Raw genomic sequence first — 22402 nt, forward strand, 5'->3', positions numbered from 1 at the left:
ACCAACAATTATTAAGGGTTGGTTATTAAGGAACGGACAAAATAAAAGGCCACATAGTGAAGCACTGGAGATCTAGTAAAAATGACGTTGTTCCGTAGTGTCTGACGTGGAAAGATGTCCCGTATCTTAATTGAAAAAAAAAAAAGAGAGGTCTATCATGTTCTATGTTTTGTTTTTAGATAATTACATAGTACACTTTTTTTAAAAAAATTTTTAACGTTTATTTATTTTTGAGACAGTGACACAGCACGAACGGGGGAGGGTCAGAGAGAGAGGGAGACACAGAATCTGAAACAGGCTCCAGGCTCTGAGCTGTCAGCACAGAGCCCGACGTGGGGCTCGAACTCACGGACAGCGAGATCGTGACCTGAGCTGAAGTCGGACACGTAACCGACTGAGCCACCCAGGCGCCCCCATAGCTACACTTTTTAAAAACATGTTTATTTGGGGAGGGAGGGAGAGCTCGCATGTGCGAGCGGGCGAGGGGTGGAGGGAGAGGATCCCACGTGGGCTCCACACTGTCAGCACAGAGCCCGACTCGGGGCTCGATCCCACGAACCGTGAGATCATGACTTGAGCCGAAAGCAAGAGTTGGATGCTCAACCAGCTCAGCCACCGGGTGCCCATATAGCTACACTTTTTGATACAGCAACGACTCGCTATATGTCGCTCTTGAAATTTCAACTAGTGAAACTTAAACAAAGTTAAGTTCAGGCCCTCCGTTTGCCCTGGCCTTACCTTGAGCTCTCGGTGGCCGTCTGTGGCCAGTGGCCCCCGTATCAGAGAGCGGCTGTGTACAACGTTTCTGTCATCAGCCAGGAAGTCGCGGAGAATTCTGGGAGACCAGCAACCAAATATTAAGGGCAACCGTTTGGGGATAGTCAGGTTGCAGATAATCTTTTTTTTTTTTTTAATTTTTTTTTTCAACATTTATTTATTTTTGGGACAGAGAGAGACAGAGCATGAACGGGGGAGGGGCAGAGAGAGAGGGAGACACAGAATTGGAAACAGGCTCCAGGCTCTGAGCCATCAGCCCAGAGCCCGACGCGGGGCTCGAACTCACGGACCGCGAGATCGTGACCTGGCTGAAGTCGGACACTTAACCGACTGCGCCACCCAGGCGCCCCAAGTTGCAGATAATCTTTATACTGATGGTGATTTGTATCTCTTTGTACAGTCAGAAAAAGAACACCGTTTCAAAAAGTTAATGGAGCTTGTTTCAAAATTCTTTGTCTTTCCTGCAGTGAGTTGAATGCCAAGTCGAAGGAGCTGTACTTGGAGATTTCAGAGGAAGAACAATCATCAGGAGGTGGGTGTCGAGCAGGTAGATGGAGGCCCTGCTCTCCGGGGGGGTTGGTCCAGCTGCCTTGACGGGGACCCGGAGAAGCTGGGAGGCGCGGGCGGGAGACCCCACAGAGCATGCTGGAGTTCCGAAGGCAATGTTGGCTCGAAAGTCCGTTTCAGTTTTTGACAAGGTCATACATTTTTTTTTAAATGTTTATTTTTTTGAGAGAGAGAGAGAGAGACAGAGCATGAGCAGGGGAGGGGCAGAGAGAGAGAGGGAGACCCAGAATCCGAAGCAGGCTCCAGGCTCCGAGCTGTCAGCACGGAGCCCGACGCGGGGCTCGAACCCATGAACCGTGAGATCATGACCTGAGCCGAAGTCGGACGCTTAACCGACGGAGCCACCTGGGGCCCCCAAGGTCATACATTTTGGAAAAGAATATACTCAGCTGGTTTTTACCTTTCTTTCTTTCTCTCTCTCTCTTTTTTAAAACAAATATCTAAAATTTTTTATTCAGTAATTCTTGGTTTAGAGATGCACTTCTCAATCTTCTTAGCCTTAATTGACCCGTTTTGTCTTGTTTCAACTTGTGGTAAAACGCTTGTGACATGCAAATGACCATCTTAACCATTTCTGAGGGTAACATTCAGTGCTATTAAGTACATGCCCACTGCGTGCCACCCTCACCGCTGTCCGTCTCCAGGACTTCTCCATCTTCCCAAGCCGAGACTCTGTCCCCCGAGACAACTCCCTGTCCCCTCCTCCCCCCAGCCCCTGGCGCCCTCCCCCGCCATTCTATCCTCTGTCCCTGTGGATTTCAACCTGCTCTTCCTTGTAAAATAAGCCACAGCTGCTTGTACTGGACACATGCTTTAGAGATGAGACAGCGACAATTAAAGGTAGAAATCACGACAGTGAGCTCGGACCGGTGTGAGTGCACACGTGCTTGAGTCAGGAGTATCAATATTTATCAGGTTTCTAAAGATGCCCTTAGACTTACCAAACTCGGAGAGGGGGACCCTCTCCTGGCTTCTCCTGCCACAAACCCGGGCCGTTTGGATGTCTCCTAAAGTTACCAAGACCCAGGAAAAAGCAACTTAAGCTTCTATGTATGAGCAAGAATTCGGAGCCCGTTTCCCGGATTCTGCTGTCTTGGGGGGAGGCAGTGAGGCGCTCCCGACGTGCCGAGGGCAGGCGTGTGTTTGACCCCAGACTGGGCAGGTGTTCGCCTGCAGAGAAGCCCCTCCGAATCCACCCCTGACGCATGGCTCGTTGGCTCCGCTGGCGGTTCAGTCCTGTCCAGCCTCGCGGGGTCTACGAAATTTCGTGTGAAAAACACAAAACAGAACGAGGAAGAACAACCATATAACCTTTACTCACACCCACACGCTTTTGACATGTTGCCCCATTGCCTCTGTTACCTGTGCTCGCGCTGGGTGGCCGCTCTCGGTTTTGCACACGCTGTTTCTGCACGCGCGCACACACGCACGCGCGGGCCCTTCACACCCCCTCTCCTTGGCGTGTCCTTCCTGAGAATGAGGATGTTCTCCTGACGGCCGCTGCCCAGCTCTCGGCTTCCTGGATCTGCATCGGTGGGTCTGCATCCCAGCCTTGCAGGTCGGGCCCCCTGGCCCTCAGGGCTGTCACTCTCGACTCCCGCACAGGCTTTTCCACCTGCGGTGGTCTGGAGCGGCGCCTCGGGGACTCGTCCTGGGTGTGGTGGCTTCCGTGGCACCCCGTGGAGGCACGCCCACGGTGTTCCTTGTGTCCTGTTTCCCCAGCTCTGCCGGCGGTGACGACCATTCCCTTAGATTTATTCAAGAAGCAGCCTGCGGGGCCACAGAGCTTTACGCTGACCAGCGGCCCCTCCTTCGGCAGCTCGGTGCTGGGTTCGGTCACCGCAGAGGTACGACGACATTGCCCGCCGTGGCCGCGCTCCGGCTGGAGCCGCTCGAGACCCACTTGAGATAAGGAACGTCTTCACCCGTCAGGCTCCCTCTTGCCCGAAGCAGGACGCTCTCCCGAGAGCCCGTTGCGCGCTGTGCGTTTCCAGACTCGGACGGGCCACGTCCCGCCCACGGTCGCGTCGAGTCGCCTGCCACGTGGGGAGCGGTCCACGACGCCGTGTCACGTGGGCCGGCCCCGGAAGGGGCCACTTGGTCGCATTGGGTCCTCCAGCCTCTGTTGCGTCGTTGCATGGCGAGTGGGTGGGTTTGAGCGCGGGTCTCACCGCCTTCTGTCCATTGTGGGGAAGCCCGGGTCAGTCGTCAGACGGTTCCGAGATTAGGTGACGTTCATCGAAGAAGGCAGAGGTTATGGCAGAGGAAGGCAGCCCCCCGCCCCCCCGTCCAGGCGCCGGGCCGGGTGCCGTATGGAGCGCGTAACCAGCTTTCTCTGCAGTTCTCTTACGTAGAGCCCGGCGAAGCGAAATCCTGGCAGACCGCTCCGCCCGCTCCTGCTGCGAAGGTGGAAAAAGACCGCATGGTGATGCCCTGTGGGACCGTGGTCACTACTGTCACTGCCGTGAAAACCAAGCCGCGTGTCGACACGGGGAGGGCGTCCCCGCTGAGCTCGGGTGAGAATGAAGAGTCGGCCCCCGGCCTGGAGTCACGCTGCCCCCGGGCGCCGTGGCCCCCCGGCCAGCAGGGTGCCGCAGGGAGCGAGGTTAAGACGCTCTCGTGGCACAGAAGGAGCAGGAACCGGCAGGGCTTCTGCTTAGCTTTTTTGTCTTTAAGTTCGTCCATTTATTTTTTGAGAGAGACAGAGAGAGCGTGCATGCACGTGAGCGGGCGAGAGGCAGAGAGAGGGGGAGAGAGTCCCAAGCAGGCTCTGTGCTGACAGCTCGGAGCCTGGAGCCCGCTTCGGATTCCGTGTCTCCCCCTCTCTCTGCCCCTCCCCTGCTCGCACTCTGTCTCTCCCTCTCTTTGTCTCAAAAATAGAATAAATAAAAAAAAAAAGTAGGCTCCATGCTGTCAGCACAGAGCCCGACACGGGGCTTGAACTCACGAACCGTGAGATCACAACCTGAGCCGAAACCGAGAGTCGGATGCTTAACCGACTGAGCCACCCAGGCGCCCCGAAAATCATTTTTTCGCAGGCTTGATGTGCCATTATTTAAGATCCAGCTGGATCCTGCACCGGTCCCCTCAGCCTCCGCCGTAGGGACAACTTCTGTATACATGGGTCACTAACTTTTATTCGGGCTGTACGTCTGTTCGCACAGATGTGTTATCTTCCCAGAATAGGTTGCCTGGCCCCATTCGTGAATACAAAACAGAATGTGAAATTCTGGCTTAATTTCTGAAATTGTACTGAAACCTGGGTTCTCCCTCCCCACCCCCCCCACCCCCCCAAAAAAGAATGAGATCGTGCAACGATCTGAAGGTTTGCCCTGGCCGTTTCCAACCGCCCGGACGGCGTTGGCACGAGAGATGTGATTTCACTTTCCGGAAACTGTAGGTTCAGACGGCTTTGGGGCCCCTCTTATGACCAGGATGTTCCTCTGGCAGAGTCTCCCCTGAAGACACCTGTCAAGGTGAAGGTCATTGAGAAGGACATCTCTGTCCAAGCCGTCTCCTGTCACGGCGCCCCTGTCAGTAAGACGTTCTCCTCTTCGGACACAGGTAACGGGCGTGCTCACCGCCTTTTCCTTCCTCCTGGCCTCTTCCCTCACGCCTTTCGCATCTGCCCCGAGGTCAGCATTTCCTTTTCAGAGTTTGGGAGGAGCTTTTTCCAGTAAAAGGAGAAAAACTAGGAGAAAGCGGAAAGGGAAGCCAGCCAGAGACCAGGAGTGGCATTTAGTTTTAGCAGATGCTTTAACAAAATAAACGTAAAAGCCCAGTTTATAAAACTTTCGAGCATTATTTTTCTGTTGCCCCGTGGGCCAGTGCTGTGAACATCATAAAATAAGCAGGGCGCAGGTAAAGGCGGCTTTGTTTCTGTCTCCCGCTGTCCCCGAAAAGCTGTTTGTTAGGAGTGGTTTCCCCCAGACCCCTGCCTGCAAATTTCCCATTTTTATGGTCACTTTCAGGTAATCGGCGTCTTTGGAGAGGTGGGTTTCACCGTCTCCCTAGAGCAAAGCGCGATCTAACTCTGGGGATGAGGCTTTCTCCCTTGGCTCGGGTGTGACCTGCCATCAGAGAAGGGGCAGGTGGGCACCTGTCCCCATTCCCTGAGTCCTGTGTCTGATCTTGCCGCGGTCAAGGAGGGGACAGGGAGGAGGGGACAGGGGCAGGGAGCTCTTCGTATTCCCTCAGCCCCGTCCCTGTTTCCGTGGTTCTCTGCAAACCGCTGGGTTCCCCCAATGCGGCTTCCTAGACGCACGCAGTGTCCCTGCCGTGCTGGCTGCTCCTGACGCCCCCTTCCCTGCCCCTGGCAGTGTGCTCCAGCGACCGCGGGGACACCTTCACCTGCACGGGGATCCCTTTTTAAAGGAGCCCGGGCTGACGTTTCCATGGTGGGCTCCCCATCTGGTGCATGGGCCGTGGGGCCGGCCCCGAGGTCAGCTCCCTGTGCCGCAGGTGCCCTAGTGACTTTCTCGGGCGCCCCTGGCACTTTGATGGGACTTCGGAGGACAGCTCAGAACCTCCGGGCTTGGCGTGGGGTGTTGGGCGGGACAGTGAAGCTCTCTCCTGGGGGGGGGGTGGGGGGGGATCCTCGCCCCACCCCTTCTTGTCACCCTCTCCCTTCTCACTGTGGGTCCGTGGCCAGGCCGCTCTTGGCCTCATTGGCCCTTGGCTTCGTCCTCTGGAATTGTCCTCGGGCCACAGCCGAAACCGAGGCGGCAGGTGTTCCTGTGAACACGTTCCTGCCCCTTTAATGGCCTCGTTGTTTGACTCTGGCGTCACGGGAGCTACTGCAGTCAGGTTACGCGTTCCGGCTTTGCGCCCGAGACCTGCTGAGCCTCTCGGTTCTGCAGCCTCCCTGGCTCCCTGACGGTCCCCCGTGTCTCCAGTGGGGATAAAAAAGGCACCTGGCTCTTGGGGTTTGCGGGATGGCTGTACGAAACAATGTGCAAGGAGCCCTTTGTACCGCACCTGCCAGGTGCTAAGCATCCCACAGACAGCGGCCGGCGGTGGGGTCGGTAGGAACCACGGGACGGAGCTGCCTTGGCCAACTGGCTCACGCGAATGCTAGGTGCTGAGTCCCTCGGGAGGGAAAAGGGGCAGCCTCATTGCCTTCCGGAGTTCAAATCTTCCACAAGGTTAGAGGTGTTTTTGTTTGTCAGCCTACCTGCTTGTTTCTCGTCAACCCTGCGGAGGTATGACTGGCGTGTAAGAAAACGCAGGGATCTGAGTAAGCGTGCGTCAGTGAGTACGCGGAACCTTCCAGAAGCAGCCGTGGACCGAGGGTGGTCTGTGAGCCAAATCTGGCCCTGGTTCTGCTCATAAATAGCCTCAGAGCCCAGCCTGGCAGGGCTCTGGCTGCTCTCACCCTACAGAGGCAGCGGTGAGTGGCCGGGACCCGGTGACCCGCCGGCCCACAAACCTTAGACCATTTAGGCTCTGGCCCCTTCCAGAAGGTATCTGCCGACCTCTGCCTGGGGACCATTTCCGTCAGGCCTGGCAGTCTCCAGGGGGCGTGTGTGCACATGCTCAGTGCTGCCTTCCCTCCCGCAGAGCTCCTGGTTCTGAATGGCTCGGACCCCGTGGCAGAAGTCGCCATCCGCCAGCTCAGCGAGTCTTCGAAGCTGAGGGTCAAGTCTCCGCGGAAGAAAAGCACCATCATCATATCAGGGATCTCCAAGGTGCGGCCATGCGCTGGTGGGGGCGGGGCAGGGGGGGGCGGATTGCGTCTGTCGGCGGGCTGGCTTCCTCCTTGGGGAAGGTAGCCTGAGCTCTTGACGACATCCGGAAAGTTCCGTGCAAATGGCAGGTTCTCTTCCTGACCCAGCGAGCGGGTCGTTCACGGCGTCGTGTGGATGCAGCTTGTCCCGTTGATGAGGCAGCTCGAAGGTCTCTGGCCGGGGGGGCCCCTTTGGGACCGAGCCTCCGCCCTCTCGCTGGTCGATGACGGGGAGCGTCCACTTCCCATGTCGCACGCCTCCAAACCATTGAAGTTTTTTTGCAGCGAGTGTTTGTGCCTTTTGCAGCCAGAGAGACGTGCAGATTGTCTAAAATGTACCCCGGTCTCCACTCCCTCCCTTCTCCTGCCCTGCTGGGTGCCAGAGGGGCCGGCCCCTCGGGGCAGGGAGCCACGCTTCAGCCCCGTACTCGTGTTTGACATCTCAGATGGGCCAGGAAAACGTGTGCCACGGAGGGGCGTTTGGGAGACCAGGAAGTCATGGGGGACGAGGAAGACGACGTTCTGAACGCGGAGGGGGGTGCTCGGAGGCTGTGAGCGTGGCGGGTCTAGAAGTCGTGCTGCAGTGGGTCGTGGCAGGTGCCAGAGGTGCGTCACCAGTGTTGCCATTGTACTCGGGGCCTCGGTGGCTGGTGCTCACGTACCAGCTGCCACGCCTGCCGGGCAGCCTTGACACGGCCCCCGAGGCCCCAGGCCCCAGGTGGGGGCCTCTCTGGGCTTCCTGAGTGCACTTCTGGCCTCAGCCAGCAGGGGGCGACGGCGTCCCCAGAAGGGCCAAGGCCCAAAGGCTGCGTTCTCCTGAGTCCGGGCCGGATGTGAGGGACCCACAGGGTCTCCTGACCATGTCTTCTGTGCTTCCTGTGGCTCTTTAGGAGCCCAAGGGTCTGCATGTTTAACATATCCAACCCCCTGCAGTTACGATTTTTTACGGACGCTCAGGTTGTCCCATCTTGAGCCAGTGGGCACGCCACAAGCCGGCAGGGTGTGGGCATCCGACAGCGGCCCGCCCCAGGCCCCTCGCAACCACCTTCCCGCCCTGCAGCCACCCAGCCCCGCGGCTGAGAGGAGCACCCCGGATTCTCAGGCTACGACATGTATGCTGAGCAATTTCTGCCGGCAGAAAACAAAATCCTGTAGGATAAGTGTGAAGACAGAATCTGTGGCCCACGTCCCGTGGCCCCCCCTCCAGCGGGCTGTCCGCCTCCTAGAAGGAAGTGCTCTCCCTCCCGCAGGCTGGAGAAGGGTGTCTGCTTCCTCGATGCCCCTCCACGTGTGAAGGGCCCCTGGCACCAGGGGCCCCGACCCTCTGCTGTGAGCGGAGGCACATAGTCACCGCACTTCAGTCCCTTGGAAACCCAGTTGCCGCCCCCTTGGAAGACAAGCCGCGGGCGACTTCTGACTCTTTGGAATCACCCCCAGCATGTTTGGACAGAGGTTTCCGGGCTTTTCCGTGCCGGCCCTCCTTCCGTGTGTCCTTGCCGTCGTCCCTCATGCTGGCTTTTTTCTCTTGTCCCGGGACAGACCTCGCTATCTCAGGACAATGCCGCCGCCCTCATGCTGGACTACGCGGCCTCCGTGGACGGCACCCCCCAGGAGGACCCCCCGTCCCTTCCGGGGGCGGCCGCCGTCTCTGCCCCGCAGGAGGAAGAGGCCCCGGCCCCGGCCCCGGCCCCGCCGGCCCCGGAGCCCCAGGAGCGCGAGCTAGGCTCCTGGGACTTGGACCAGGAGTCACAGGCCCCGGCGTGGGACAGCCAGGCCCCGCTGGACCCCGATGGGGACGAGCTGTCGGAGAGCTCCCTGAGTGTCTCAGAGCCGGATGCTGCCAAGAAGCATAAAGGTACCTGTGCCCACCCCCCCCCCCACCCGCCCCACCCGACGGCTGATCTCTCCTGCCAGTTTCTGAGCTGACTTTCGGTTCCCATCACCCGCTTCCCTTCCCCTGCGCAAACCCACCCGCTCCTCAGCACCCCACCCCAGCGAGCACCCCTGTGTAGGAGGTTGGGGCCCGATTAAGCCTCTGGGCAGGGGCCACATTGAGAATCCTTCCGTCTCTCCGCATTGGGGGGGGTGGGGCGAACAGCTGTGGTCATGCCTAGAGGCCCCCTTCCTCTCTCTCTCTGCCCCCCACCCCCGCCCAGTAGAACTATCTAGAGCATTTAGAGGGGGTCATATCCCACAGTGGGGCCAAAGAGACGCCACACGTAGCCGCCAGAGACCCGGCTTCCCTCGGCTGTGCAGATGCGCACCTGTTCATTGTGTCTCAATCTCTTCCCTTCACTAAAACCAGGGCAGACCCCAGCACTCGGACCTGCTAGGGCCCAGGGCGAGAGGAATACCCCAGAAACTGGGGTCAGCTTTAAGTTGACGACCATCAACTTAACGTGTGTGTAGGGCCGAGGAATCACATCATTAGAATAATCCGTTGTTTTCCATTAGCCCTAAATCGGGGCTTTAACTTGTACATTTCTTCAGCGTGCTCAGTTGTACTTAGCGCTTCGGCACGATGGTGACGTAAAGGTTCCTTCTGAGCGAACGCAGTCTGGGGGCTTGAGGTCCATTCTCCACGGGAGGCGTCACGCCTCCTGCGCTCAGCTTCTCCTTGGCGCACGAGGGTGGCCCACCCCCCGGGCAGTGGCAAGGGGCCCCCGGTGCAGAGACAGGATGGGAGCAGGTGCCCGATCCGAGCTGGGAGTCGTGGGTGCACCTCAGCGCCAAGTCCTGCCCCGCTGAGAACGCAGACGTCCCAGTCACTCCTGAGGTCGGGGACCCCCGTGAGCTGCTCCGTGGCTGTCTCCCACTGCCCCCGCCCCCCCCCACCCCGTTCTTGCTGCCGGGACCAGTGGTTCTCAGACCCGGCGGTTGTGCCCCCCACTCAGGGGACACCGGCAAGCGTCCCGAGACAGCTGGGAGTGGGGTGCTGCAGGCAGCGGGCGGGGTGCAGCTCGGAGCCCCGTGGGGTGCAGGATGGGCCGCCTCGTGGCGGTGCGTGGCCCTGTGTCCGTGCTGTCGGGGCTGAGAACCCGGCTGGAGGCCTCTGCGTTCATCCCCACCCACTCCCTCCCGTCTGCTTCTCGTGCGTCCCCACGAGGCCCCTGCTTGCCGAAGCAGGGTGGGCACACGTGGGGAGCGGCTGGAAGCCAGGAGAAGGAAAGAGGGAAGGAGGACAGAATTTCTAAGCCAGGGGATGAAGATCGGACCCCGGGCCGCTAAGTGCCCCCTGCGCTGAGCCTGGGTGACCTGTGCGTTGCCCTCTGGCGGCTCCCTCGCTCCTGTTCAGAAGGCGCAGCCCAGGTTCCGGGCTGTCGGTCTGCCAGGCGCATACACACCCCTCTGGCCTGCCCTTGGGGCCAGCACGGCCCGAGGGAGCCCCCCTGGACCGGAGGAAGGCCGCGAGCGCTGGGTGGGGTAGCAAAGGGGGTGCAGGGTGGGGCGCCCCTTCCTCTCCCTTCCTTCTCCCGGTGGCCAGCAGTCTGCTGCCTGTTCTCAACGGAGCCCCAACCTCCCAGCCTGCCCTCCTGCCCTCCCGCGTCAACCCCGGCAGCCGCGCCTCGCCGACCCCGAGTCCGTTCAGAGACCACCCTACCCTCACCCGTCGCTTCCTCCTTCCTCTGCTTTTCCCTCCAGAAGGTTCTTTCCCATGGGATCCCTTCCATGGCCGCCCTTCTCCTTGCCCGCCACTGGCCAGGTTGATGGCACCCCTCAAGAAGGGCACTCTTGGGGACCTAAGTGCCAGCGACTTGGACACAGCATCTCCGTGAGACGTTGGACAGTTATGTGTTAACGGATGCCAAATAGCTTTTGTGTTGCACCAGTTTTCAACACTGGGGATCCAGGGAGTGGCTCTGTGGGGTTTCCTCTCGTTTCTACATTAAATAACTGAAGGTTAGTGTCTGGCCCAAGAACCACCTGCGTGGGTTTGCACAGATTTCCAAGACCTGCCAGCATATTTAGAGTTCTGGAACCCCGCGGGTTGGAAATGTCCGTCTTGTGAGCCAGTTTATCCCCACACGTGGGCTTGTTTCTAGCTTAACGGGGTCGATGTGGCCGTGCTGCACGATGTGAATTTACTTAACGTGGCCGCGTGTTTAGAGACGCTCAAGACGGCAAAGGTTACGCCGTGTGTATTCCCCCATGAGTAGGAACCAAAGTATCGATGGAGACTTTGACGAATAAATATTAAAAAGTAAAAAAAGAAGAAAAGAGAGCAATCCGAGCCCCCAGACTCTTGCCAGACGTCCTTCCCAGTCACTTCACGCGCACGTGGGGCACGGCGCTTTGGAACTCACTGTCTGTCATTCTTGTCTTGCTCCCGCGCACTTTTCTTTTGACCTCTGACCTCTTCCTTCTCGTCACCTCGCGGTCATTGCCTCTAACTTAAGAGGATCGCGGTGCCAACCAGAATTGATTGCCCACACAGTAAGTGACTTTTGTCTTATGTACGTATTTTTAAATTAGGTGCGGTTTCGCCGCGAGGGTAGCGTGTTTTGTAACAGCAGGAAGCTGACCCCCTCCCCCTTCCCTTCCCTTCCTTTTTATTTTCCTGTCCCTCTCCAGTGTGTGTTCGCAGTTGCCTCCGTAGAAGTGGCCTGGTTGGGTTGGTACAGCACTTTACGCGGGTGGGGCGCGGGTGCTGTGCCCCTAGGTGGGGGGCACGCAGCCTCGCTCGCTGTGACTTGCATACACCCCTTCCCTTCATAGATTTGCAAACATTTGCTCTAGTAAAGCGATAATTTAGAATAATCATCTTCAAATTTCTTCCTATTTACTTTTCAGTGTTTTTGTGATTTTTTTTTTTTAATTTTTTTTTTTCAACGTTTATTTATTTTTGGGACAGAGAGAGACAGAGCATGAACGGGGGAGGGGCAGAGAGAGAGGGAGACACAGAATCGGAAACAGGCTCCAGGCTCCGGGCCATCAGCCCAGAGCCCGACGCGGGGCTCGAACTCACGGACCGCGAGATCGTGACCTGGCTGAAGTCGGACGCTTAACCGACTGCGCCACCCAGGCGCCCCAGTGATTTTTTTTTTTTTTAACCTTGTTAGAACCAGGGAAAGATTTTTCTCCTCTCTGCCCCCCCCTTTAAGCGTTTGGCTATTCGTTTCACATTGCACATCTTCTCTCCAGATTCTGTCCTTAAGGGATCTTTAAAGTGTGGGTGAGGTCTGAGTCTTGCCTCCTGACTGCTGGTGTGGCTGAGCTAATCTGGAAAAAAGGGGCTTATGAAATCCAGACTTCTCCAGTTCCTCTGGCCTGGGCACTGTGAGCTTCCCCATCAGCGAAGGGGACGGGTTCTGGGTGCCCAGAGGCAAGCATCACATACCAAACTTTTAGTTACTGTCTTAGCCAGAGTTCTCTAGAGGAACGGCACCAATCATTTCTACATTTCAAGGAACTGGCTCACGCGATTATGGGCTCTGACAGTCTGAAATCTGTGGGCGGGGCCGGCGGGCAGGGGACCAGCCCTTCTTCTCCCAGAGCCCTTCGGGGTTGGCTCCTAAGGCATTCAGTTGATTGGAGGAGGCCCGTCCACATCATCCGGGGTAATGTGCTTTAGTCCGGGATAGCTGAATGCAGGTGTTACCTCCACACCTGCCGAGTGCATTCACCTAACAGATGAGGGTCTGACTGAATCCCTGGGCACACTGGCCACCTTGACACAGAAGACACAGCCGCACGGCCGTGGTGAGGTGAGGGAGCTCCCGACGGCGTGACTTCTCAGCTGACGGGAGAGTCTGGTGCCCCTCACGCCACCGCGGAGTGCGGGAGTCAGTGCCACACGTGTGGCCTTGTTCCTCCGTCATTATTTACCCCGAGGGTAACTGTGACGTGTGCCCGAGGCTCAACGGGCTTTGACGTTTTTATTTGGAAATGCAGAGGAGATGATCTCCGCTTGCTCTGGCTACTCCTCACGTTTGAGGAGTTAAACCGTGGATCTGGAGACGGCCGTGTGTCCCTAAAACGTCCTGCCCGACACACGCTACCAGCACGCCTCTCGGGATCTATGTGGTTCTGGAAAGCCTGTCCACGCCCGCGTTGGAGCGCAGGGCTGTGCTCTGTGACGCCTCTGGGAGCTGAGACTTATCTCACTCTCTGGAGGCCCCCCCTGGTGACCGCCACGGATGCGCCCTCTACCAAACACCTGCTGGCCACTGCTGGGCGGTGTGACACCCCCCCCCCCCCCCCGGGTCAGCTCAGACACCGTCCTTAGGAGCACAGAGGAGCCGGGTGTGAGAACACAGGCTTTCTGCACTGGGGCCCACTTAGTGGGGCAGAGCATGTCACCGCTGGGGAGGAGATCTCTCTCAGAGGTCTCTGGGAGACAGAAGCGGGGCTCCAGCATATAGATCTGCAAACCTCAGTCCCTCCTTTCACATGGCCCTTCCATCCAAGCAGGAGGTATTATCCCCATAAAGCCGTGACAAGTCCTATCAAGTTAGAGAAGACAGGTTTGGTGAGACCCCCAAGTGACTTTACCAGGGGACCCAGGACATCATCGGTTCTGGTATTGATTTGGAACAGTCCTATTTAACAAAACAGCAGCCCTGTTCTGAGAGCTTGCCTGGGGCCCGGAAGGACAGAAAACACCCCACGACGGGCCCCATCTGTGGGACGCACGGGAGCAGACCTTTGCTTGTGGGACAGACCACGGCCGGCAGGACCGTTCAAAGTGACTACGGCACACAGATCTTTCTGCTTTTCCAGTTTTATTCACAGGTTGGGGGTCCTTCATATGCCATCGTGATATGGCAAGAATTCGAATTTTAGTTATTTCAAGTGCGATTTCATTGAAACGAGTTAAAGGGATTGCTTGACAACGTGCCGATTCCCTTTTGAGGGAATCTGAACACCTACCTCTTGCCTCTCCCCGTGCTCAGGTTTCCCTCGGAATCTGGTGCAAACCCATGCTTCTCGAGAACCAGACGCTGTGCCCTGCAGGGCGGGCTGGCCTCTTGCGATCCACACAGCCTTGTGCTCAGCAATGGAGAGTCCCCCCAGCTCTGGAGGCCAGAAGCCCGAGGTCGAGGCGTGGGCAGGGCTGGTGGCTCCTGTGGGCCAGGATGCTCTCGCCAGGCCCCTGGTGTTTGTCAGTGTCTCTGGCCTTCCTTGGCTTATCGAAGCGTCACCCCATCCCTGCCTCCACCTGGCACGCTCCCCGTGGGCGTGCCTGTCCGCATCTCTTCTTTCTGTAGGGGCACGGCCACGCTGGTGTGGTACCTGCCTTGACGCCCTGTGGATTAATCACCTCTGTAAGGACCCTGTCTGTAAGATAAGGCCACATTCTGAGGTGCTGGGGATTAGGACCCCAACGCAGGAATTTTGGAGGACGCGACCCCACCCATAACGGCACCCCTGCTCACACCTCAGACCCTGGCTCCAGACCCCAGACCAAATTCCAGTGCGGGGACACCTAGAATGGGCTTAGGAGACAGGGCCCTCCAGGACAGCACCTGTTACTGCTGGCCTCCAGCTGACCCGGGGATGGGGCCAGCCTGCCCTCCTCGGGCTTCCATTCCCCTGGGGAGACCGGGGGCGTGGGGTCAGAGCACTCTAAGTTAACAGAACAGATCCCGCCTTCCCCTCCTCCGTTCCAGGTGAGAGCCCACATTAATATGCCCTTCAGGGGCCCCACGCTTAACCTAAAGCAGGTCCCCGTGTCAGAAACACTTCCTCGGCCCCTGCGACCCTCCGGCTGGAGCCTGTCACCATGCCGGGGTAATTAATCAGCAGGTACCAGTGTAATGCCCCCCGCTGGCCAAAGTCCAGTCCGGTTGGTGGCCGCGGTTGGTGCAATAACACGCCCTAACTGGTGACTTCTTGTGATACGCTGCATTCTTAGGGGGACTTGAACAGCTCTGGGAACGGACCTTCGTGGTCCCCAGATGCGGCACCTCAGGCTCACGGCAGGAGTGAAGCCGCTCACACGTCTGTACTCCCCTTCCCGCGGTCCGGAAAACCCCCGCACGCAGCCTCTCCGCGTTAGACAGTTGTAGAAACGTCCCCATGATTCTTCCCAATAGGCCGTTTGACTATATCCAAAGAGAAAATGGAAAAAAACCAAAAGATCTTTCCGGCAGCTCCGATCAGATGACATTCAGCCTATACCTTGGGGCTCTTGAGCCTTGTTCTGCGGCTGAGCCTGGACAGAGCCAAGGGCAAGTTCTCCCTTGGCCCCAGATCCAATTAAGAGCCCTTAAAGTCACGGGCGTGCTGCTTTGTCCACAGACAGGGCGGGGCCAGACTCCACCGCCGTCCACACGCATTTCACGTGGGAGAGCCAGCAGGCGCCCTTCGTCCCCTCTGGACAGACGCCGGTGGCTTTGGTCTATGTCACGGCTACCGAAGCATCCGCGGGCTCGGTCAGGAAAATAGTCGACTGCCAAAGAGCCACAATGCTCCTCCTCCAGAAGCCCTCCACGCCTACATGCACACGCGAGGAGCGCCACAGGCTGGCCCGAAAGGCTCCCGGACCCTGCTGGGGGGGCCCGGGGAAGCAGCATGCTGGAGGGAGTTCGTGTAGTGGGTTCCGGGCCCCGTTGCTACGCGAGCTCGCCCTGGGTCTTTGAAGAGTCACTGCCATTGCCGTTTTTGTATTCCGTGTTCCGCTAGCTGACATCCCGCAGGCAGGTCGAGCCGCACCAAGTTGAGGTCTTGTGAGTCAGAAACAAGCCCGAAACAGACATTTCACGACAGCCCGAGGCACGTACGGTGGGGTCTGCAGTGAAACAACATCTTACTCCCCAAAAGAAGAGATCTTAACTCTCCTAAGACAGCGGATACCCTTGTTCTCAGAGACCGTTTTTGTGTTTTAATAGCGGGACCCTCTTTTTGGGGGCACATAGCACTTCTTCAGGAGAGTGAGTGGCCAGGGGACCCGAGGTAGGGACAGCTCAAAGCTGCAGGGGAGGGGCAGACAGAGAGAGAGAGAGAGAGAGGGAGAGGGAGAGAGGATCCCAAGCCGGCTCCGTGCTGTCAGCACAGAGCCCAGTGCGGGGCTCGAACTCACAATCTGTGAGATCATGACCTGAGCCGGAATCCAGAGTCAGACGCTTTACCGACTGAGCCGCCCGGGCGCCCCTCCAAGTCTTTTCATCCTGAAAACTCTGACGTGTGGTCCGGGCCAGATTCCGGCCGTTTCCCTCCCGTGTGGATAGTGACAGCACATGGAAGAAACTGCTCATTAGAGTAGTTCGAACCTCCTTGCTTGTCTTTTCCACTTGGATTAGTGGCCCCGGCGTTTCCTCCTCAGCCCACCTGACCGCCCCCCTCTGCTTTCCTCTTCCAGGAGGGATTTTAAGGAAGGGCGCAAAGCTGTTCTTCCGCCGGCGACATCAACAGAAGGACCCTGGCATGAGCCAGTCGCACAACGACCTCGTGTTCCTGCAGCAGCCGGAGGGGGCCCGGAGGAAGGGGGTGACGCTCACCAGGATCCTCAACAAGAAGCTCCTCTCCAGGCACAGAAGCAAGAACGCCATGAACGGGGCCCCGGCGGACCCCGCGGCCGGCGGCCTCCCCCACCAGGACGCGGGAAGACGCGTGCCCCCCTAAGCACCCCCGGGATGCAGCAAGAGAGCTGCAAGCTGTCAGCCGGCCGCCCCGTCCGGCCGGGTTGTACTGCCATCCTGTAAAGGGGGACGAAGATCCGCGTCTCCAGCCAGGAGGCTTTCCCCAGAGAAAACTCACCAAGTCAGATGCCAAAGGGCTGCGCTCAGGTCAAAGAGCTCAAGTCAAACGTTAGGAGACTTGCATAACGGACTGGAGAACCTCCAATAATGGACGGTGACGGGGCCGGTGAGGGGGACTCCACCTCACCCACTCTGTGCTCCGACGCGTGTTATCTCGGGTCCGTGCCCGGACCGCATCGCAAAGAGGAGGTGCCCCTCCGTGCTGTCACTGTGACTGGAACGGATGGGTCACCTGTCCTGACTGGCCGCTCAGAGTAACACAGTGCGGCTGGCCCCGAGTGCAGAGAGGTGGGACGGAGGCGGGATTGGGGGTCAGTAGAGACATCGTGGTGGTGATGGAGACACTGTGACAAAGGTAGGAGCATAGTTGCCTTTGATATTAGCCATATAACTTGAAAAGTATGCAAACACTAGATCTCTCCTGTGCACTCTTGTGTTTCCTTCGCAAATGGGAAGCCTGTGAGTTCCCACGTGGTCTTTCCAGTCTCCTCTGTGGTTTCAGAAGTGCTCAGGATTCCCATGGGGCCGTCAACTCCTGGCTTTTTTTCCCCCTGCCCTGCTGGGGTACTTGCCACACGGGAGTGCAGGGAGGGGCCTCTGGAATGAAGTCGGGGCAGTAAGTGACCGCTAACGGAACACGGTGACCACCCACACCGGGTTTTTTTTTTTTTTTCTTTAGTCCGATGTTAGTTTGCCAAATGTTGCCAATAGCTGAAACAAAGTACTTCTGGGACAAAAGAGAAAAATCATTCTAGGTCTCAGGTGCGAGGCTTAGGGATGGAAGTTAAGTTGAATAGTAACAAATGGGCCAAACTTGCCTCGCATGCTTCCGGGAGCTCTCCAGAATTCTGTGAACAGTGCTTGACGCGTGTTGGAGGGGACGCACGCCTGCTTTGATTTCCAGTGGGAAGAAAAGATCAGCGTGGCCCGCGGTGTCCGTATCCCCGTGTGCCCTTCAGACCACGTGCCTCGCCCGTGCGTCTCTCCACGGGCCTGCACGCTGGCCGGTGCCTCCTGAATGCACGCTTCGCGGGGACGAGCTTGTTAGGGCCGTGGTCATCTGTGTGGAAGGCTTTGATGGTTCAGTAAGATTCACTTTGTTCCAATAAGATTTAAAAGGCCATTTATGAAGCCTTGACTTCTGTCACAGATAGGAAGTTGGGGGGACTCCTTCCTACAAACATTGTTTCTCCTGACACTGGTGTTTCAGGGGTGAGAGAGCTACTGACACGCAGGAACCTCTTCGAAAACCAAAATTATAGAACTTCCCCCCCCCCCCCTTTTTCTCCAGGGAGAGAGATTAGAAGACTACGTTACGAATTCTACTTAAAAATACGTATTTAAAAATTTTTTTCCGTGTCCCAGGAATTAATCAAGTGACCGTAAAATGGCTTTCTTCACCATATGCTGTTTTTAAAGACGATGTGCCGGGCCTCGGTTTTCTGTCTGATTTTGCGGTTCAGATCAACTCCATGCCACACGATGGTTTCCGAGCTTTACGCGGGAGCTTTCTCGCTCAAAACAAGAAAATGTCCCATTCCTGACTGACCCCACGAGGATTTTGTTCACCGTTTTAACTTTTAAGGGCTCTGCGTTTTCCACTTCCCGGTGACTTGAAGCCCCTCCCGGGTCGCGGGCAAGTGACAGGCGGGCTGCGTCTGTCCCGCGTGTGAAGCGGGACCGTCACACAAAAGGGGGAGCGTGGCGTCCAGGAGATCCGTGTGTCCGTGTGTCTGTCCGGCACACAAGAGCCCCGTATACTTGATCAAGGCCCAGAAGCCCCTCCTCAAGACGCACTCACGTCTTCTCCAGCCGAGGGCCCTTCCTGAAGTCACAGAGGACAGGGACTTAGCAGGGAGTTTAAGAGAAAATAGGGGGCGGGAGCGTGCGTGAGGGTCGGGCAGCTTCGGGAAAACGGGTCCTGTGGATACTGTGAACGCTTCTTCCGTGGCTGCTTATCCAGGCCTGCGCTTTCCCGCGTAGGGATTCATGCGAATGCGAACACTGTGAACTTAAACACCGATTAAGGTCACACACCGAGGACTACACATACGAGTTTGTAAAGCCTTCCTCCCTTCCCTTGTGCGTTAGCGGCTGGAGGACTTTTTTGTTGGCCTCCGGGCTGTTTTGCAGACTGGCGTGTCCAAAGCGGTTTCTTCTGGACGCTAAGGTCTGAGTGGAGCACCTGTACGCCAGGAACGGGGTGCTCACGTTGGTTCTGGCACTGCCCGGTCCGGGGCTGTGCCCGTGACCCTTGCAGAGGCACGCAGGGAAGCCTCGCGCGCGTGTGATCAGCGCAGCGAGAACAGAAGCAGCGATCTCATTGTCCCGGCTGAAAACCGGCTCTGAAGAAGGTTTGGACAGAGCACTTTACGTAAACCGACCCTCCAGTTTAAGTTGGAGACCAGCCCTTGATTCCTGCTGGTGGCTACCTGGCCAGTCGCTGCCCGTCTAGACTTCTGATGGGTTTTGCCGGAGAGGCCTGGCACATTCTCTTCTGGAGCAGAAAGGGACAGATTAACTTCTGTCGCTGCCACCAGCGGGGGGGGGGGGGGGGGGGGTTCCACATAATAGTCTCGCATGTCACAGTCTCGAAGCCTCGCGGCACAAGCCGGCAGTCGCTGCAAGTCAGGACGTTTCTGCCGGGTGGGAAACGGGTCTCGCGCTGGGGTAGACCCGGATGCCAGGCCCCCGTCTCCACTGTCCCAAACCTGCTCAGGCCTGATCACCAAAGCATGTGGCACGGGCACACTCACACTGCCACTTCCTGCAGAGCACTCAGGTTCCCTCCGGGTCCCTTTCTTCAGCACTCCCGTTGGCTGCGTGAGGAGGCGTCCGGAATGCGCCCCCCTGCCCAGTCCACCCCGCTCCCAGCTGGTCCGGAACGTACCGTTTGTGATTTAGGCTTGTGGTGTTTCACCCCAGTGTCCCATCAAAGCTAGATTTTTCTTTTAAAACAAGAAAACGCATGGTTTTCCAGGCACGTGGCCGGGTCTCGCTTGATGATCGAGCGTGGTGATGGTTCTGCCCGACGGCGATCGTATTCCGCAGTAGCACTTTAAAAACACGTCACTGGGGCGCCTGGGTGGCTCAGTCGGTCAAGCGGCCGACTTCGGCTCAGGTCACGATCTCGCGGTCCGTGAGTTCGAGCCCCGCGTCGGGCTCTGTGCTGACGGCTCGGAGCCTGGAGCCTGTTTCAGATTCTGTGTCTCCCTCTCTCTGACCCTCCCCTGTTCATGCTCTGTCTCTCTCTGTCTCAAAAATAAACGTTAAAAAAAAAAATTTAAAAAATAAAATAAAAACACGTCACTGTCCTGCACCAAACCGCGGAAGGTGTGGCTGGAACACGAACGGTCTTTGAGAGAAATAAACGTGCACATGGAACACTAACACCGAGTAGTGTTTGCTGCGCCCGGGTCACGTTCCGTCGGGTGCTCGGCCGTCTGTGCGCACGCCCGTCGCGGTCGGCCGCGTGAAAGAAGACGTGGGCCCTTCGCTCGTTGCTGCCGCCCCTTGCTTTGCTCTTGGCCAGTTGGGGGTGCTACCCGTCAGGGTCGGCTCGGCCTGGGTCCTCCAGGGGCGGAAGCTGGCATGAGGTGACCCTGCAGGACGCCCCGCAGCCTTCTGGGCGCAGTCTTGCGTACATCCCTCGGCTCCTGTGGTCCTCGCTGCCCCAGCGGAGGCCCATCGGGGAGAGTGTGGGGCAGGCTCCTGCGTGGGGCTCAGAGTACGGATGGTGTCACACTGGCTTGGGGCCCGTGGTGGTTACCGGGTGGGGCGGGGGCCGGAGCCGGGCACAGACAGATGGACGGATCCCACACGAACCCTGCAGGCATCTGGGCTGCTTCCCCGCTGTGCCCGGGTGCTGCGACATTTGGGAAACTGGTGCACAGACCCCGACCTTTTCTCAGGGTGGCCCTCCTGGGTACGGAGGGGGGGCCCAGATGATTGATACCTCTGCCGTCGAGGGGGACGGTCTACCTGTGCAGAGCCCCAGCCGTCCCGGGGCTCGGATTCGGATTCTCAGCTCTGCTCGTGGCGAGGTGGTGGCCACGTGTCTTGTTGGGGATGGAGGCGTCCGGCGGTCTGAGACCACGGCCCTTTCTGTGCTGACGCTGGACCAGATGTGCTTGCTGGAAGGCCAGCCTTGCCCTGATTTACCAGGTCACCTTGAGGCACACGCTGTATTCTGCCCACATTAATCCACGTCAACCACCTGCAGGCTGTGAATGTGCACCCCTTGTCCCCAGCACGCACCCCTCCCTGCTCTAATGACCTAACCGAACACAAGCCCCACCTGCTCCGCGAAGCAGCTTCGGCCAAGGATGACGCAGAGCACGGGGCACCTCTTCCAAGTGCCTGTCACTTGACCCCGGATCACGGCCTCCTACGCTGGCTCCTGGGCGTATCCCCAGGGTTCAGGACAGCACACCTAGGGAGCAAGGACCAGGGTCAGCAGCCAGCCCCATATAAGCACATCTGGCAGGTTTGCTTACGCCCATCCTGCCCCCCTCATCCGGGCGCAGGGTCAGGGGACAGAGCCCGCCAAGGAGGGCATGGCTATGACAAAACCATGCCGTTGTGACCTTGGTCGCCTACGGGTACTGAGTGCCCGACATACGCATCAGCAAATGGTTCATAAAAAAAGAAAAGGCACCACAGAGGCCCGGATACCAGGATGGATGGCCTCGCACGGTGCCCGCGCTGAAGGGAACGCTGCCACACCAGACCCCCTTCCCACGGCGCCCCAGAGGCACCAACTTCCACGCGCACAGCGCAGCCCACCCCGGCTCCGCACCACCCCTCCACGCTGTGAACCGTCCCGTCGTGTCCTGCGTGTGCCAAGCATTCAACCGCTGATACCAGCGTTTATCAAGTTGGGTGCTGGGGTGCCTTGGGCTCCGTGGTATTTTACGCGGACGCGGGACAGAGACTCGGAATCACAATGGTGGTAAGTGTACTGACTGAGCACTTACTATGTGCCAGAGCTGGTTAGTGACTCTTACACTCTTTGAGACAACCCCGTGAGTTATGACCTACCTCAGCTTTACAGATCAGGAAACCGAGGCACAGACAGGTTAAGTAACTTGCCCAAGATTCCACAGTGGATAAGTGGCAGAAAACAGAACGTGAGCCCAGGCTGTCTGGCTGGGGAGTCCCTGCTACCTTGTGTCAAAAGCAGAGACCAAGGACTTACGGCCTGATGTCGGCTTTTTCTAAACTTTCAGCTCCCTGCGATGGGCGAGAAAACTATCAAGTGACATCCAATGTTTTGCACACAGTGAGAATTAAGTCACTCGCTGATTAGATTGCTGTCTTTATCTGGAGAGCAACACTTAGCCGGACTGAAAAGCTAGAGGTAGTGTAGAGAAGTGACTTAGGATATTTATTTTTATGAAGTCTAGTATGAAGGGAGTCAACTAACAAAAAAACCAGGGCTGATGAGCCATGTTAGTTAGTCGACGTGGGAGGCAGCCAGTGTCTGGGCTGAGACCATCGTCCCGGGGCAGGGGTGGAGGCGGGGAGGGGGGGGGATGGGGGGGGAGGGTGGGAGGAGTGACGACAGGGCATGGTGATTATGCCCTAGGAAAATCCACTCAGGGTAACGGAAACTCTATTGCTTACTTATTTT

General features: G+C 57.8%; 1 protein-coding gene and 1 long non-coding RNA gene across 5 annotated transcripts in view; one reads left to right on the top strand and one right to left on the bottom strand.

Annotated features, from left to right (window-relative positions):
• C2CD2 (C2 calcium dependent domain containing 2) overlaps nt 1–20160 on the top strand; it is a 52736-nt gene extending 32576 nt beyond the window's left edge. For 2 of the 4 annotated variants that reach the window (XM_043593548.1, XM_043593549.1), the window contains exons 8-14: nt 1245–1309; nt 3067–3191; nt 3686–3860; nt 4795–4908; nt 6904–7031; nt 8609–8924; nt 16371–20160. In XM_043593548.1, the coding sequence (XP_043449483.1) occupies nt 1245–1309; nt 3067–3191; nt 3686–3860; nt 4795–4908; nt 6904–7031; nt 8609–8924; nt 16371–16633 (1186 nt within the window). In that variant the 3' untranslated portion in view covers nt 16634–20160. Of the gene's footprint in view, nt 1–1244; nt 1310–3066; nt 3192–3685; nt 3861–4794; nt 4909–6903; nt 7032–8608; nt 8925–10711; nt 11325–11468; nt 11504–16370 lie in introns of those variants that run through there. The other 2 variants (XM_043593552.1, XM_043593551.1) reach the window with 2 other exon arrangements.
• On the bottom strand, nt 13775–21332 carry LOC122491145. The gene is made up of 2 exons (XR_006299289.1): nt 21068–21332; nt 13775–15114 (listed from the first exon to the last, which is right to left on the bottom strand). It is a non-coding gene; the product is annotated as an uncharacterized LOC122491145 (long non-coding RNA).
• Between the last annotated feature and the right edge of the window lie 1070 nt (nt 21333–22402).

The sequence above is a fragment of the Prionailurus bengalensis genome, chromosome C2 (assembly GCF_016509475.1).
Source record: "Prionailurus bengalensis isolate Pbe53 chromosome C2, Fcat_Pben_1.1_paternal_pri, whole genome shotgun sequence".
Taxonomy (NCBI): Eukaryota; Metazoa; Chordata; class Mammalia; order Carnivora; family Felidae; genus Prionailurus; species Prionailurus bengalensis.